The sequence below is a fragment of the Galeopterus variegatus genome, unplaced genomic scaffold (genome assembly GCF_000696425.1).
Source record: "Galeopterus variegatus unplaced genomic scaffold, G_variegatus-3.0.2 Scaffold3861, whole genome shotgun sequence".
NCBI classification, from domain to species: Eukaryota; Metazoa; Chordata; class Mammalia; order Dermoptera; family Cynocephalidae; genus Galeopterus; species Galeopterus variegatus.
Genome location: NW_007729972.1, coordinates 91,937 through 109,218, shown reverse-complemented (window position 1 = coordinate 109,218; position 17,282 = coordinate 91,937). Strand labels below are relative to the sequence as shown.

The 17,282-nt window shown below is 36.9% G+C and overlaps 1 protein-coding gene across 2 annotated transcripts in view; it reads right to left on the bottom strand.

Moving 5' to 3' along the window:
• Positions 1–6,953: 6,953 nt before the first annotated feature.
• The window catches only part of ACTR2 (ARP2 actin-related protein 2 homolog (yeast)), a 33,016-nt gene continuing 22,687 nt past the window's right edge, over positions 6,954–17,282 (bottom strand). For both annotated transcript variants that reach the window (XM_008586180.1, XM_008586182.1), the window contains 2 exons: positions 13,290–13,422; positions 6,954–9,651 (listed from right to left, as the gene is read on the bottom strand). In XM_008586180.1, coding sequence (XP_008584402.1) covers positions 9,481–9,651; positions 13,290–13,422 — 304 coding nt within the window. In that variant the 3' untranslated portion in view covers positions 6,954–9,480. The remainder of the gene's footprint in view (positions 9,652–13,289; positions 13,423–17,282) is intronic.

Below are 17,282 nucleotides of genomic sequence, written 5' to 3'. Positions count from 1 at the left end.
CTTTAAACAATAGGGCCCCTGACCTTACAGACAAACTTTATGGTCAAATGATTGTAACTAACACAAGATAAAATAATGTTATCCAGTGAGGAAAAAAAGATTTGTTTCCTATGAAGTCAACTTAATACACGAGAAATTTCCAATCTGTTTTGTTTTGAACTGAAACTAACCTTGTCATGAGCTGACTTTTGTTTTTGTTGTTTACTGTCAAGTTCAACTTGACGGATCATCTTTGAACTAATTTAACACATATACAAGTACAAAACCTGCAAAAAATTTTGCTCCTACACGAGCTGGCCCCCAAGCCCCTCACCAGAACAGCTGCTCAAGGCTAACACTTCCAACCACAGCATACCATTTGGCTTAGTAATCCTTGGCGCACTTGATATTGAGATAATTTAGTAGCCTATTAAAATGCCCTGCCACTCCTTTTTAAAGGTGTTTGTTTGGTCCCATCCAAATGGACATTAAGATGTTGGAAAAAACCTATCTCTGAGGTGTGGCAAGCCCCCTGATGAATCTCTTCTTTTACGTTGTGAAAGCACTGAATTTTGAAGGTTGCCGTGCACCAACCAGTCCAATTACTTTAAAATAGTGCCTCATTCAAGAGATCATTTCAAACTTTTTGTCAGTATATTTACTTCTTTTAAACCACACTTCTTAAAAAAGTAATGAATTATTCTCAACATGATTGTAAAACCTATTTAATCCTGTCATGGAAAACTAGAGGCAAATTGACAATGTGAATGGTCTTATGCTAAAACTTGTTAGATATATTTTTAAACAATTTACGTATAGGTCTTGATGTATCTAAACATCCAGAAACAGAGGAATCTGTTTCCAAGACCTCTTTAAAACCAAGCCAGTCACCCCACCCTTAGGTTGCTTTTTTCTTGGTGTTCTCATTTCATGTGAAAATATTTAATCCAGGTCCTAACCTTCAACTCTCCCATGAGTTTGTGAATTACAGATTCTTGCACATCTGAAGTACTTTCCTGCAGCTTTTTTTGGTTTTGCTTTGTTTTGTTTATCCTACACAACTTCCTTCCTTCCTTCCTACCCTTTGCTCCCCAGGGCTTTTAGAGATAGGCTAACCACTAATCATGTCCTCCTGCAGCAGCGACAGGAGACACAGATCCAGGCTCCTCCTCCACTCCTGGCCAGAGGAGGATGTAAGCAGGAATGACCATCCTAAACAACACTGCTATTCACAGTGTGGAGATCTGGGAAACATCCTTGAATTCAGAAAGCAAAACTCGCTGCTTAAGTAACATGCAGCAGCTCTGCCTCTAAGTGGAATTACTGTCTCCCAGAAGGCAACGTGCCCTTGCACCTTTAGCTCTGCAGATAGCCTTCCGTCAGGTTATCCCTGCCGCCGACGGCACTGAGAGCTAGCTCACGCACTCGCCACGCTCAGAGCCCTCCACAAACATGGACAAGTTCTTAGGACGGTCAGGTGATTCAAACACTTCCCCAGCCCAAGTGTTCTTCTCAAGGGCCATTTAGATTCCAGGGGCCAATGCTAACCTTAATACCTGTTATTCTTTCCATTTCTTGTCTTCTGGTTGGGAGTGGAGAGTTTGAAAACTCCATTAACTCATTTGTCAAGTTCTGCTCTAAATCTAAGGCCTTGGACCAGAGTGAACACCTGCTGGGCAAAAACTAAGCCAACCAAGCAGGGGGAAAAGTCCAAACTTCATAAATCCTAGAAGTGTGACAAGCTCCTCTGGGTCTAAATGCCTGTAGCCAACAGTGTTCGCTGGTTCACTCTCAGAGCTTCCACTTAATTTTCTTCATGGGAATGGTTTGCTATAAACAGAAGAGCAAGCTCTTGGGCAGCACTTCATATCAAAGCACTTTTCAAATGGCACTTGGGATGCCAACCACTCCAGCTGGGGGCACTCAACTCACTCCGAGTTAAATTAAGGCACACAAAAGACAAGTGCTTTTCCAAAGGCCCCTGAGTGAGGGGAGGGACCAAGACAGGCTCCAAAGTTGATCAAGGCTTTGACACACACACACACAGAGAGAGAGAGAGAGAGAGAGAGAAAGAGAGAGAGAGAGAGAGAAAGAGAGAGAGACATTCCAACAGCAAATCCACAAATGCAACAAAACAAAGAAAACTTTCAGTTAGAATGTTCAAGGAAGCCTTTCATATTGTTTTTAAAGCACCTGAGAGAGAATTTTTGTTGGCTCACACCACAAATCTCAGCTGCTTTTGAATGGTATGAACAGAACATTTTTTATGTTTAAGATATAAAAGAGTGCTACATGTATAAAATTAAATAAAGATAATTTTCATCCAACTCTTCTTTGAGATTGGTGGAATTAGCCAAAATTAAAGAAATAAACATATGAACTTGTCACACCGTTTTAAAAAGAACAGCTTAAAGTCAGAAGATAATTTTCCTAGCACCATCTATACCTTGTGTGTTTGAGGAAAGCAAATGGTGAACACTAATACATCAAAAATCCACGTTATAAACTGCATTCTGCTTTAGGGGACCCTGTCAGTTTTAATGTTATAAGAAACATATTTATAGCAGTCATTAAAGTTAATGTGTGGGCTATTGGTCACTATGAACAATTAAACACTTCCACTTTAAACAAATTTCAGGTCAATATTCAGAAATAGTGCAGCTTCTAAATATCTGATAGGAATTTTCAGCTAAATGTACTAACAGGTGGTGCTTAAAAGGCTGAAAGATATTTATCTATTGTGTGTTCTAGAATAAAATGGAAAACGTAAGGAAAACTTTCATGATGAAAACAGTAGAAATGAGATACACATGCAAACAAATAGCAAGAAAATGTATCTGGCATCAATTACACACTCTCCATCTTTACTGAACTCTAAAGCTCACTTGTAGGGGCTATAGAATTATATTAGGTTCAGAAGATAAAAGTTACTTCTTTGCACACCTAGAAGACCCATTAAACTACTCCTTAGACGGTTCCTGCACTAAAAACTAACCACCCTGTTCATGTACTTGCCCCTTGTTACTTTTTTGGGGGATGCATGTACTTGCCCCTTGTTTCTTTTTTGGGGGATGGGGTGTTGCTGGCCAGTATGTGGATCCAAACCCATGACCTTGGTGTTATAATACCATGCTCTAACCAAGTGAGCTGACTGACCAGCCCCTGGTTACTTAACTTTAATATATAGTATAAGTAAAATATATTAAATATATACTTACCATATATATGGTTATTTATATTTACTAAATAGTCAAATATATAGTATATATAACATACAGTAGCAGGATACCCTTCTTCAAATTTCTGGCTAAAATGATCTGTTCCTAAAAGAGTAGATGCAGGGGTAAATTTTTTTTTCTCTATCAACTATTAACTAAAACAATTCCACAGACTTCCAAATTTTGGAACCAACTGGATTTATAATTAAAAAAAAAAATCAATCATCTTTATAGAGGAGGTCTCCAAGTTACATCCAAAAGTTCATTTATAAGTCACTTGCATGAAATTTGAAACATACATACCCTCTCCAGGAAGTAAAGCTACAACTGGTAGGTGGTTTCTTGGCTAGACTACAAATCATTTTCATTTATCAAGAGGCTGACTTGTAGCCACTAGCTGTACTAGTCTGAGTTCAGGGAGCTGGGAAGTCAGAAGTGAGGAGAAAGCATCGTTAAAAAGAATATTAAAATAAGTGGTTTGCTCTGGTTATTTCACCACTTCCATCACCCAATTCCCGTCTACTTAGGCCTCTAGTGAGCTTGCTCTAAAAACTACACTTCCTCAGGAGTCTGCCAATTTTCTCTAATGCACTCTGTAGGCCAAAGTTACAGACCTTCCCTTCACTTAAATCAGAATTGCTATCTTCCCTAGGTGTCACTGCAAGTCACTGACTTCCTTTTTATCTGCACAAATGTGTAAATGACTGGTGGTGCTTTAACTTTCCCAGAACTTGCATTTTGAGTAAAGGGTGTTTATCACTCACTTGAACTGATGATTCCTTTTTGGGAGGAGGGGTGGAGGTCATGGAGAGCAACCCTAGGACTTGGTCTCTAAGTAGTTCCAGCTTCCAGGAGTTGCTTCCCATTCCACTTCTGAACCCATCTGCTAAAAGCTCTGAGTTTTCATGAGGGAGAGGAGGCAAGAGGGTATGCAGGTGTGGCCCAGAGGAGTGGTTCATACTTTAGAGCCTGATTGTCCCTTTTGCACCCTATAGCAGGGGTGTGAGGGCTTTGGGATCACATCTGGAAAACAGGCTAACCCTCAGGCCCCAGATTTTGGTAAGTGCAGAGTGGGGATCAGGAGTCTGCATTTTTAAAAAACACTCCATGTGATTCTGACCTCATACTGAGAAAGACATAGGGGCAAATAATTTTATTAAAATTTATCATATTTTAATAATTACATATTTATAATTATATAATTGATTATATCCTAGCTACATCATTTCCTATAGGATACCTGACATATTAAAAGGAAAATGTGATTTCATTTCAAGAGTTCCCTTTAGAATTCCACGTTGTGTAAGCAGACCTTAAATGCTGAAAGTATCTACTTGAATTCCACCTGAACTGGTTAAGTAAAAACAAAATTAAGAAACAAAATAGCCTAATTGATCAAGGTCCTTTGAATTGTACCAAGTTTGGGGTTCCAAAATTGACTCTATTCCTTTGCATTTGTTGTTAAAACTTAAATAATGCCGGATTTTAAATGTAGATCTAACTTAGAAAACAAAAATCAACAGCAAAAAAAACCCCTTACATATTTGGAGGTAGATTGAGGGTTTCAAATCAAGGGGTCGAATGTTTATTATCAATTTATTTTTTAAACTTGAGTCTCAGTTAAGGCCCAAATTTCTTACTCTTCAAACACTAACTCGGAACGAAGTATGAAAACATAAGAGCAATTAATAGAAATAACTCTCACTCAGGAAATCCTTAAGATATGGTTTCCTAAAGGAAGACAGACCTCGCAATTTTCTTGCGCATATTTTAAGACATGCCTTATTAAAAAAATCCCAATCTCTGCAGAACATCAATGTACGCATCTAAGAAAATAATCAAATTAATATTGTGGCAGATTTTACCTATAGAATTTGCTAAACTAATTGTTTAAAAGCTCAACCTTTATTTGATATTAACATCTTTGCATTCAAGTATTTGTAATTACTCTTTTATGCATAGGATTCTTATTCTTGAGAGTTGGGTCCCTCTTTTTTCAACTCCTGTTCAAGGAAGAGCAAAGCAGCTCACTAGTTTTCTTTTTACTAATCTTTTAAAAAGCATTTATCAGGCAAAAGTTCAACTTAATGTTAATGGCAAAGGGCACAGTTCTCAAAGTCTACACCGGGCTTGAAAATCACAAGGGGTCTTCAAAAAGTGTATGGAAAAGTTCATATTTTCTTTTAATTTCATTTTTCCACACTTTTTTTTTGTAGCCAATTGATTATACATATTTTGGGGGTAGTGTCGAGTATCATTATTTGTGTAAGATATGTGACGATCAAATCATTATTAACATATTCATTATTACAAATCCTAATTATTCTTTATGCCCCTTACCCAGAATCCTTATATTACCTGTCATTGGTTTTTGCACTGTTCAAACCCAAATTTAAGTTACATATTTTCTATCTGCAGATCACAGAGATATTTATAATAGGTACAGGTTTTTTTGTCACTACTATAGTACAATGTATTCACACAAGCAACATGCTTTCCTAGGTCCTTCCTCTTACTTCCTCCACCTACCTCTGAAGTAGCATTTTCAGTCTTTGAAGGTGCCAAGTAATTTGAGCAAGAAGAAAAAAGTGACCCTCAAAATACCCCTAGTATTGTGGGTAGCTGGCCAACTAGTCCAAGGTTAGATAGCATATTAAATATTGAGCTAAAATCGATTCTTGAGTTTCTGGTTCACTTTAGTTGGATACCCTCTTTTTTTTGTCCTTTTTGAGACCGGCTGCACTGCGCTCAGCCAGTGAGTGCACCGGCCAGTCCTATATAGGATCCGAACCCGCAGTGGGAGCGCTGCTGCGCTCCCAGCGCTGCACTCTCCTGAGTACGCCACGGGCTCGGCCCTGGATATCCTCTTTGATGGCTCCTAAATTAGTACAGTTAATAAACTCACTTAATTGTACAGTGGTCAAAATTTGTGGGTGGAGAAAAAAATGAAGAGCACTGAGACATTCACTCCATCAATGACAACACTGTGCAGTGCCTGGTATTTTCTTCCTCAATCACATGTAGAGATAGCTGTCACCACATTATTCTTCTGGCAACTCAAAAGAGACTAGATGAAAGACACCAGAGGCAACCCTCAGGATGACCTGAAGGACTATGGCCAGGAAAGGGGCATCAAGTATAGAAGTTCACAAAGAAGGAAAGGCAAAAATACTTCCATTACTCCCCAGACTTCAATCCTTGTGACTGGTATAAAAGCAAGAAGGGTCAGTTAAATACATCTGCATCCTCTTTACTTATTTTGTTAAAAATAATATGCCTAAAAGTCTGAGGACGAACTAAATGTCCTTGGAAAAAGGCATGTTACATACAGGTCTATACAGCATTCCTAATTCTGTGAAAGTCATCTTAAATCTCTTGGAAACCAAAACAGTCTATTAGAAGGAAAAAAATCTCTAATGCAGTGGTACTTTGCTTTTATTTCTAGTTTTTTTCCTTACGTATTTAAAGTCATACAAGGCTAGCCCGTTAGCTCTATTGGTTAGAGCGTGGTGCTGATAACACCAAGGTCATGGGTTCAGATCCCCGTAGCAGACAGCAGCCAATAAATAAATTCAAAGAAAAAAACCACGCGAGAAATGAGTTGTTTTGTCAATAACAGAACACTGAACTGAACTTGGCCTAACAACTAACATAAAGTTATCAATCTTGCATTAGCAAAAATAAAAATATGAATAAAAATAAGAAAATGAAACTAGAGAGAAAAACAATTAAAAGGAAAAACAGACAAAATTCCAGTTTACTTTGAAAAATGTGACTTTATTTTCTGAATCAAAAAGAAGTGTATTCTTGTTAAATTTAGAATGTTTAGCTTTCCATTGATCTCTCAAAATACTTTCCAGATATTAACAGTGCTCAGAACTGTGTAAAAGTTAACATCCAATATCACATTTTAAAGAAAAAATCTTTACACGTAGGACTTATTTCTAAAAAACCCTTCTCAAAGGCCAAGGCATTGGCAATGCCAATTTAAAAAGAAAAGAATTTTAATCATTATTGGAAACTTAAGTGACAATGGGTTTCAAGAACTAAAAATCAGATCTTTTTAAAACAGAAATTTTTTTAAATTCTGAGGGAAGCATACCTGACAACTTCAATTAAATGTAATACTCCCCCCAATCCCCAAATTATTAAATACACTGTTCCACTTTGGAAGAAGAAAATTATAAAATGGAATTTCTAAATTATAATATATATTAACACACCATTTAACTGTCATGTTTGCTAGCAGAATTATGAAATCAAAAACAAATTCTACATTCAAGGGACAAATGATAAATGCTTTCATTGTTTTATTTAAAAGTGCATCCCATTGTTTGTTGCTTTCTACCCCCATATTTTAAAAACATGACCAAAGGCCAAGAGTCAGTCTATTTACCCAAACTGAACAGTCAGTAGGAACTGGTCCTACCTGTGTGTACTTTAACAAGCCCAGTACTCAAAAGGCTGGAGGTATTTATAAGAACATGATTTAGGAACACTTTAAAATTCCAAAGTGACTCTGAGATCCACATACTCAAAATCTACTAGACATTATTCATGGGCTATTCATATGTACTAATGCATGTCCAGCATGCAGGCAAACTTACTTGTTCAAATTGAGGTAAAACAGACTAAAAATACTTAATATTAACAGAAGCTGCATAATTAAAACTAACCGTCTTTTGCTGCTTATTTCATATAAACTAATTTTTAAATTTTCTCAGAAAAAAGACTCTCACAAAAAAAGCCAATAATTTCTCTGGTTTCAGTCACCCCCAAAATTAAGTCATTTCTTTCAAAGCCATTATTAGCAAAGAATGTTTTGAAATGAAGGAAAACATTTTTTCCCAAATCTGCATTTTGTACTACATGTGATACAATTTCTCATTATTTTATTTTTCAAATTTAGAAAGAATTCATGTCTGGGTACTATTTAATATTATTTCAGATAACAAGCAATATCGACAGGATTCACAAACAGGATTTTCTGTCTGGCACAGTCTGCTAATGTTTACAAAATACTAACTATTCTCCTTTCAGGCATAAAAGATGGCTGAGAATTAGCGATTATGATTAGTTTTTCAGCACAAATACAAATTTAAATCTTGATTTTGGGGGGCCAACATTTTACATAGTCAAACTTTACTCCACTTCCAGGTTTCAAATCAAAACAACAACAAAAAGCTAATGAAAATCACCAAATTGGCAATAAGTTCCATATTCCAATGTTATTTTTAACCCAACAATGATAACTTACTGCCAGTAATCATTTATATGTAACTGCTTATTTTATCAAATAAGCATGGGTCAATTATATAAAAGAATAATTTGCAAGAATGGTACTTGGCACTGGGTTACCTTAATCCTCTAAACAGAAGCATTAGGAAACACCAGCTCTTAAGCACTTTATCTGTAAATCTGAATTAGCAAAAGCATTTTTAAATGTTACTTTTCCACTGATAGACTCTAGGGAGTCTAGTCCCAGCTAACATGGTTGATTTTTAAAAAACAAATAAATCCCTAAGCCACCTGGTAATGGAATACTACACTTGTTCTTCATATCATATCGAAACAGTTCCACGCAGACCAAAAGTACAAGAAAACCTGCCAAATCAAAGTACTGTAAATAAAGTTCATCTTATGTACCCCAGGGTAGAAAAACCTCAAAAATCAAAATCAAAAGACCACCCACTCCCCCCTACTCCACACGCAAAAACCCACCCAAAACACTCCAGTTCTGAGCCTAACATTTCCCTAAGATGTTAACAGGAGAAGCTTTAAGGTACTTAAAGGTGCAGCAGTAACTGTCGAAAGCGCCACACTAAAGAGGAAATGCCCTAAAGGGTTCAGCAGCTGCTCACCCATCCCTAACCACCCCCACCCCAGTAATATGTAAAAGATCCTGTTAAAGTTTTTTCCTTATGCTAATAAAGGCATACCACCTAGTGTGCTAAAGACTAAAACTAGCAGCATTAGAGCAGAAAAGTGAAAACAGGAAGCCTAAAGGAATGATCTAAATGCCTACTTAGAAGAAACAAAGCAGCAGACAGGACCCTTTGCCCTCTAGTTGTGTTTGTAGGGAAGTGGTTGAATTAAACAGTCAGATTTACCCACATTAACAAAAATTTAACAAAGCTTCCCCAAGACACCAGAATAAAACTTGACCTTTCCAGTCAAAGGGCACAGAGAGGCCTTTTCCACGTCTTAGAGTTGAATGAGTTCAAAGATTGGCAATAAAGGAAAAAAGAAAGCATGAGGGGTGTGATGGGAACGAGCTTTGGATTTATCGAACAGTCACACCAAGTTTCTCCAGCACACGGACACCCTTTTCTTGGTACTCTTGTCGGGTCATCCAAAAGTTGTCTTTGTCTTTCATAATATCTGCTAGAACTGCACCACCCAGGAATACCATATGCTTTCTGCGGGGTGGGTCTTCAATGCGGATCTTAAATTTCTAAAGGAGAAAGAGAGGATAATGAAATATCATATGTAGTGCTTTCTGCTTCGTGAAAATGATCTTTTCATATATTCATTCTTGTTGAATCTCACAACAGTCCTGGGATGTAAGTAGGACAGCAGGATTGGTATCTGAGGTACAAGAGACATTTAATAATTTGCCCAAAGCTCATAGTTAAGAGACCACACATCCATCCCAGTGTGCTTGGAACAGTCCTGATTTACATCTTTTGTCCGATCACTACCACCACCCCTTTTCACTCTCAAAGTGCCCTAATTTGTACAATAAATTACACAACTGATCATCCTGAGAGCCCAAGTACCAGAGGCATGATTATAGCAGGTTTTCCCATCAACTGGCAGATGAGCACATGGGTAAGTCACTTAACTGTCAAATGAAGTCTAGATGAAAGGATCTGTATATTTCTTCATGATCTAATGCTGCTATGATTCTAGTCCAGAGCAAAAGAGTAAAATTTAAGTTCTTATTTGCAAAGTTCACTTTCTATTGTCTCAAATTCATATAAAATGTTATCAAAATAAACAAGACCAAATAGGTCAAGACAAATTATGGGGATGTTGAAGAAAATGAATGGAGTAAACCAAAATTAAAGCCATTCTGAGAAAAGTTTTACAATTGGTAGCTACAATTAATTGTCTAAAAAGGACACATCCTGATCTATATGGTCAGTCAACACCTAAATGAGAAACCTTAAAATGACATAGCCATTTTTATATTCAGTGTCATAAATACCACAAAAAACACTCAAAGTAACTATGTCATTCTAAATTATTTGCCTTTATGACACATAATCAAACTATCAGGATCTGATAATGTATGTCACGGAAAAACATCAGTTTATTTATTAATCAGTTCTGAGACTAACCTACTGTTTTAATTGTTCTAGTTACTTTTTCGCTCATAGGTGGGGGTCAACAAACGATTTTTGTAAAGGGCTAGATAGTAAATACTTGAGGGTTTGCAGGTCTCTGACAACTAACTACCCAACCCCACGTATAGCTAACAATAGTATGCGTGTGTAGGTAACACTATTTGTTCTAGTTACTTTTTCGCTCATAGGTGGGGGTCAACAAACGATTTTTGTAAAGGGCTAGGTAGTAAATACTTGAGGGTTTGCAGGTCTCTGACAACTAACTACCCAACCCCACGTATAGCTAACAATAGTATGTGTGTGTAGGTAACACTACTAACTACCCAACCCCACGTATAGCTAACAATAGTATGCGTGTGTAGGTAACACTATGTAAATAAGTGGGCACAGCTGGCTGTGTTCCAATAAAACTTTACTTACAAAATCTGCCAGTTCTGGTACAAGGGCTGTAGTATGCCCACCCCTCCTCTATAGGTAACTTAGCTAGCCTCTGAAGACACTGCTTCCCCTGTTCTTTCTCAACCCGCTGCTGTTTTTCTCTCTCGCACACACTTCCTTCCTAACCCTGGAGGTTTAGTAACAGGAGTTCTTGCTCTTCATTGTTTCTTCTATCTCCCTCCTCCCTAGAACTCCGCAGGCCCTCTGAAACTCATTCCACCAGACTGTTCCATCCACCACTCCTCCATGCCAAAGTCATCCACAGATCTCCAGGTTATTTCTCCTCGGTCCTATTGTGGTTTGTGCATGCACGTGTTCTCTCCACCATTTCCTGACATCCTTAGTTACTCTGTCCTCCTCTCCCTCTCATACTCACTTGACGAAACACCAAGTTGGTTTATCAACTCCCTGTTTTGCACATGTCTTCAAGCAGCTGAACAAGATGGGGAAGAAACTCAGCATCTTGCTTTATATGTATCACTAACCTCAACTGAGCACTTACTGCTCCTTGGCAATTCAATTACATTTCTCTATTCTGTCTTCCATTCTCCAAGACAACCATTTCAACATTGCCCTCCAATTTAAACCTCGACTACCTCCTCCCTCCTCTCATAGCCTCCTAACTGGTCTTTCTATGTCCACATTTGTTCCCTCCTCCCCCAAGCGTGTATTCACCACCCCAGACTAAATGATCCTTTAAAAATATAAGTCAGATCCTATCATTTCTCTGCTCAAAACCCTCCCACGACTTTCTATCTCACTAGGAGTAAAGACAAACCCTTCACCATGGCTGAACAAGGCCCGCCTCCCTGGTACATTTCTGCCCTCATCCCTCACCCCTCTCCCTTGCTCGCTCTGCTCCAGCCACACCGGCACCCTCCCAACCAGGGCTTTCGCACCGTTTTCGCACTCCCAGTGCTTTTGCACTGTTCCTGCCTGGAAGTTTTCCCTCAGATAGTCAGATGGTTCACTCCCTCACTCGATTCAGGTCTCTGGTCAAAAGTCACTTCATCAGAGAAGGCTTTTCTGATCAGTTTTATGAAAACTCCCTCCCAACCACTACTATTTTCTAGCTCCTAACCTTACTTTTCTTATAGCACTTAATACTACTGATAAATTATTTTGATTAAAAGCGGGGATTTTTTTGTTGTTGTTCACCACTGTTTTGTTTGTCCCCAGCACCTTCTAGGTATTTGGCACCCAGAAGGAGTTCAAGAAATTTTGCTGAACAAATAAATGATTATCTGAGACTGATTTCAAATTATATATATATAACTCAGTAAAATCAGAAAAATGAGTGACATACTTAGGCAATATGGCTCCTTTGTCCTTTAATCTGATTAATGTATGTAAGTGCATACTCACATACATTAAGCAGATTTCATTTAATTTCAACAATTTGAGTCATATATGAAAGAGGTAACATTAGTGTCCCCAAAACATACAAGTACTCTGTAGTATGTAATACCATTTAAAACAGTTGATCAAAGTTGATGAGACAAAACGTAGAGATTAACCCAGGATTAAATGACTTTTGGTTGAGTGCATAGCACTCATAGCATACTTTCACATAGGCAGGAGTTTGTTTAAAACAAAACAACCCATGCCAAAGAGACCACTTATATATGAGGGGTCTTCAAAAAGCTATGGAAAGAGTTGCATTAGCTTTCAACTCCATTTTTCCATGAACTTTTTGAACTACTTCTATACTAATATTTTAAACTATACTAGTTAAAAAATTTCTTTCTATTGTACATATCAACAACTAACAATTAAAGTCTACTTCAAGAGCTATGATAAGTTATTGAGATGCAAAAGAATTGGAGACATGACATTTTTATAACCTGACTGGGGAAAGAGAACATGCAACAAATAGCCAAAAAAATAACCTAAAATCAGAAATATCACATAGGCCAAGAGTAGTGGTGAAGGCTTATTACATATCCAAAAAACAAGTTTAAAAAAAAAACCCATGTGGGGCATTTATCTCTCATTGGTATAGCAGGTTCTTCCCATGCACTTAGAGGCACCCTGGATTCCAAGCTAGCAGTTACAGATGAACCAGGTGCTTGGCCCTAGACCTAGTCGCTTCCATCCACTGAACAGAGGTGACCAGGCAGTATCAACATGCTAGGACAGAGCTTACCTTGAACCATTTATTTCTTCCGATCTCTTCCAGACTATATTTGACTACAGCAGGAATTTATTTAGAAAGACTTCTTGCTCCCTCTGGTGGCTGTCGAGATTCACAAGCTACTTTATAAGGTGTTAAAAGAATGTTAATAGTCGGATTACTGATACTTACAGAAAGTTTTTCCACATCTCCCTTTAAAACTCGTTCTAAGTAAAGCTGTTTAAGTTCTCGTTCCAACCGTGATGGCAGGCCAGGGTACATAGTAGACCCTCCAGAAAGCACAATGTGCTTATAGAATTCAGATCTAGAAAGACACAATGGGGCTTCAGATTAGGGAAATAGTATCTCAGGATTACTGTTATTTGCATCAACCTCAGGGAGTTGGGAGAATTAAATAAAGTTCCAAATGTAAATCACAGGGCTGAATGTTTGTTATTAGGACTGTTGTTAGACAACAATCTCTCTTTTACATATAAAATCTTTTTATAATTTTGATGAAAATACTTCTAAAAGCACATGATACACTTTCTTGCTAATGTAACTGTCTTTTAATGACCAAGGTTTACATTACAAACTTCTAGTATTTGACTATTACAGTGCTTCCCTGGAAGCACTGAGATGTGGTTGTTTACTACAATTGGCCATGTTCTCCTCTGATTCAAATTCCTGCTTTCTGATTTTTCCATCTGCCTTTTGTAGTTTTCCCTTTTGTTCCTTTGCTTTGAGGCTGTCCCTGTTACTTTTGGCTAGATTGAATGTTTGCTTCTTATAAAAGTCCCCTCTTCTTTAAATATGCTGTTGGTTATGATACCAGATAATCAAATCTAAAATAACTGCAAGTGTAGTTTAAAAAAAAAAAAAGGAATCTGAGTGAGGGTCTGAGGAACTCTTCTCACAGTAAAGTTTGGGAGCTGAGTCACATCCATTTTGGCCTCATTCAAACTTGCTTCCAGGTTTTTACTTGCTTACAGGCTCTCAATGGCTAAGGCTACTGCAACTCTAAGGTTCTAGAAAAGCACTGTTTTTATATTTAGTTGTCAAAGCATTCACTGTGAATGTAGCATAAGCCAAGCAGTTGAAGTACGGCTACATGATATGTACACATAAGTGCTTCATGTATGCGTTCAATATGCAGAACACACAAAACAAAATATCCGCTGTGCCACTTTCCAATGCAAGCTCAGTGGAAGGGATACTAAATCTGACTCCTGTGCTTTAGGAACGCCAACACTTTAATCAACACCAACAGTAAAAGACTTTTAAATATAATTTTGCTGTTAATGATCATTAAATCAAGGGACAAAATGTATAATTGATTATGTTTCAATAAAAAAAAAAAAAGGAACAAAAACATCTATCCAATCCCTACCATAAGATTTTACCATTATTACAAAGGCTACATTAGATTTTTGATCATTGTCTACTAGGTATACAGCTTATTATGACCCAACCGCTATTTTTATTAATTTCTTTATTATCCTGGCTCCCCAGACATCCCACCAAAATTAATTAAGTGGTTATTTAATTCAGGACTAAGCAAACCAACACTTGCTTTACAAAATGCTTCTGGGTGAACTCTTCTATAACCCAGGCGTAGAAGAGGGTTTTCTAACTATGATTCAAACTGTAGATGCAATAAAAGATAACATTATAAGCCTTTTTATATGACTAAATAAAACAAATTTTTGCACAGCCAAAACACAATGAACAAAAGACAAACAGCAAATTGGGAAAAAATATTTGCATCAGATATCACAGAACTAAAAGAAAGAACTTATAAAAACTGAGGGAAAAAAACACAAAAACAAAAATTCTAGAGAAGAACAGGCAAAAGCCATGAACAGACAATTCACACACACAAAAAAGATAAAATGGCCCTTCATCAAATAAATATATGATCAACTTCTCTTTTTTTATTTTATTTTTCCTTTTCTTTTATGGCAGCTGGCTGGTAGGGGATCCGAACCCTTGACCTTGGTGTTATAAGGCTGAACTCTAACCAACTGAACCAACCAGCCAGATAATTTTATTTTTAATTGACACATAAAAACTCTACACATTAATGGGATAAAGAGTGTATTTCAAGACATATTTACAATGTGTAGCAAATCAGGGTAATTAGCATATCAGTCACCTCAAACATTTATCATTTGTGTTGCAAACATTCAATATCCTCTCTTCTAGTTATTTGTTCAACTTCAGTCCTAATAAGAGAAATGCAAATTAAAACTACACTGAAATAATTTCTCACTCAGAATGGCATAAAAGTAACAAACTTGACAAAACTGTGAACAAGGCTGTGGGCAAACAGGTACCCTCATATGTTACTGGTAGGAAAGAGAAAGGGTACAACTCCCATAGTAGGAAATTTAGCAATACCTGACAGAAATACATGCATTTACATCAAACTGAAAAGCTTCTGCAAAGCAAAGGAAACAATCAACAGAGCAAAGAGACAACCTTCAGAATGGGAGAAAATATTTGCAAATCATACATCTGATAAGGGGTTAATAGCCAAAATATACAAGGAACTCAACTCATTAGAAAGAAAACAAATAACCCAACAAAAAAAAGGGTAAATGACCTAAATACAAAGAGCCAATAGGCATATGAAAAATGTTTGACATCCCTAATCATCAGGGAAATGCAAATTAAACCATAATGAGATATCGTCTCACACCTGTTAGAATGGCTATTATTAAAGAGGAAAGGTAACAAGAGTTGGCAATGGAGAACAGGGAATCCTGTACATTGCTGGAGGAAATGTAAAATAAATTAGTACAGCAATTATGGAAAAGAGTACAGATGTTCCTCAAAAAACTGCTATACTGATAGAATCATATGATTCAGCAATCCAACTGCTGATATATATACATACATATTCAAAAAATTTGAAATCAATATGTTGAAGACATATCTGCACTACCATGTTCACTGTGGCATTATTCACAACAGCCAAGATACAGAATCAACCCAACTGTCCATCAACAAATGAATAGATAAAGAAAACGTGGTATGTATTCACAAGGGAACATTACCCAGCCTTTAAAAAGGAAATCCTGTCATATGCAACAACATGGATGAGAATATTATGTTAAGTGAAATAAGCCAGGTACAGAAAGACAAATACCCCACAATCTCACAGGAATCTAAAAATGTTTAACTCATAAATGCAGAGAGTAGAATGGTGGTTACCAGAGGCTGGGGGTGGGGTATTTAAGTGTTCTCACCACAAAAAAAAGGTATGTGAGTTAATGCATATGTTAATTAGCTCAATTTAGCCATTCTACAATGTATACATATTTCAAGACAAGTTGTACACCATAAATATATACAATTTTTGTCAACTGAAAAAATAAATTAAAAAAACCCTGCATTTACCCTATGACCCAGCAATTCCTCTCCTAGAATAAACATGCCCAACAATACAAAATATACGTATCAACAAGGTTATTAACTGTAGCATTATCTGTCATCACAAATAGTGGAATCTCCCTAAATAACCAACAATAGAATCATTAAATTAACCACGATAAGTTCACACAATGGAGTACTTTGCAACTGGAAAAAGAATGACAAAAATCCCTGTGAAATGATATAGAATTATTTAGGATACACTGGTAAGTGAAAAAAGCAAAGTACAAAAGGGTAATTATAGTATGCTACCTTGTGTGTAAGAAGAGGAAATAAGAAAGAATAAATCATAAACTAATGAGACCATTTACCTATGTATGGAGGAGAAGATACTTCTAAGTATACTTTTTTTTGTATAGTTTTGACTACACAGTTGATGGTCCACATATCAGGAACTATTTCAGCATCAAGATAAAGACAGCAATAAATTATAACCCACTGAATAAAACAATTTAAGTCCATACCAATATTAAAAAATAAATAAGGGAGAAGAAAAAGCACTTCATTATGATAAATGCCAATTAATAAATAAAGAAGGAATGATGAAATTAGGAAATCACCTTTTGCAACCATCACGACAAAAATGGATTTGGACAAGAATCATCGGTGGATACTAATGGGGTAGAGGGGCAGAATTTGATGAGAATAGAAAACAGTCAACCCTTTCTATCTGTGGGCTACATGTGCAAGGACTCAACCAACCAGAGATTGAAAACATCCCCCCCAAAAAAACACAATCAAAAAATAACA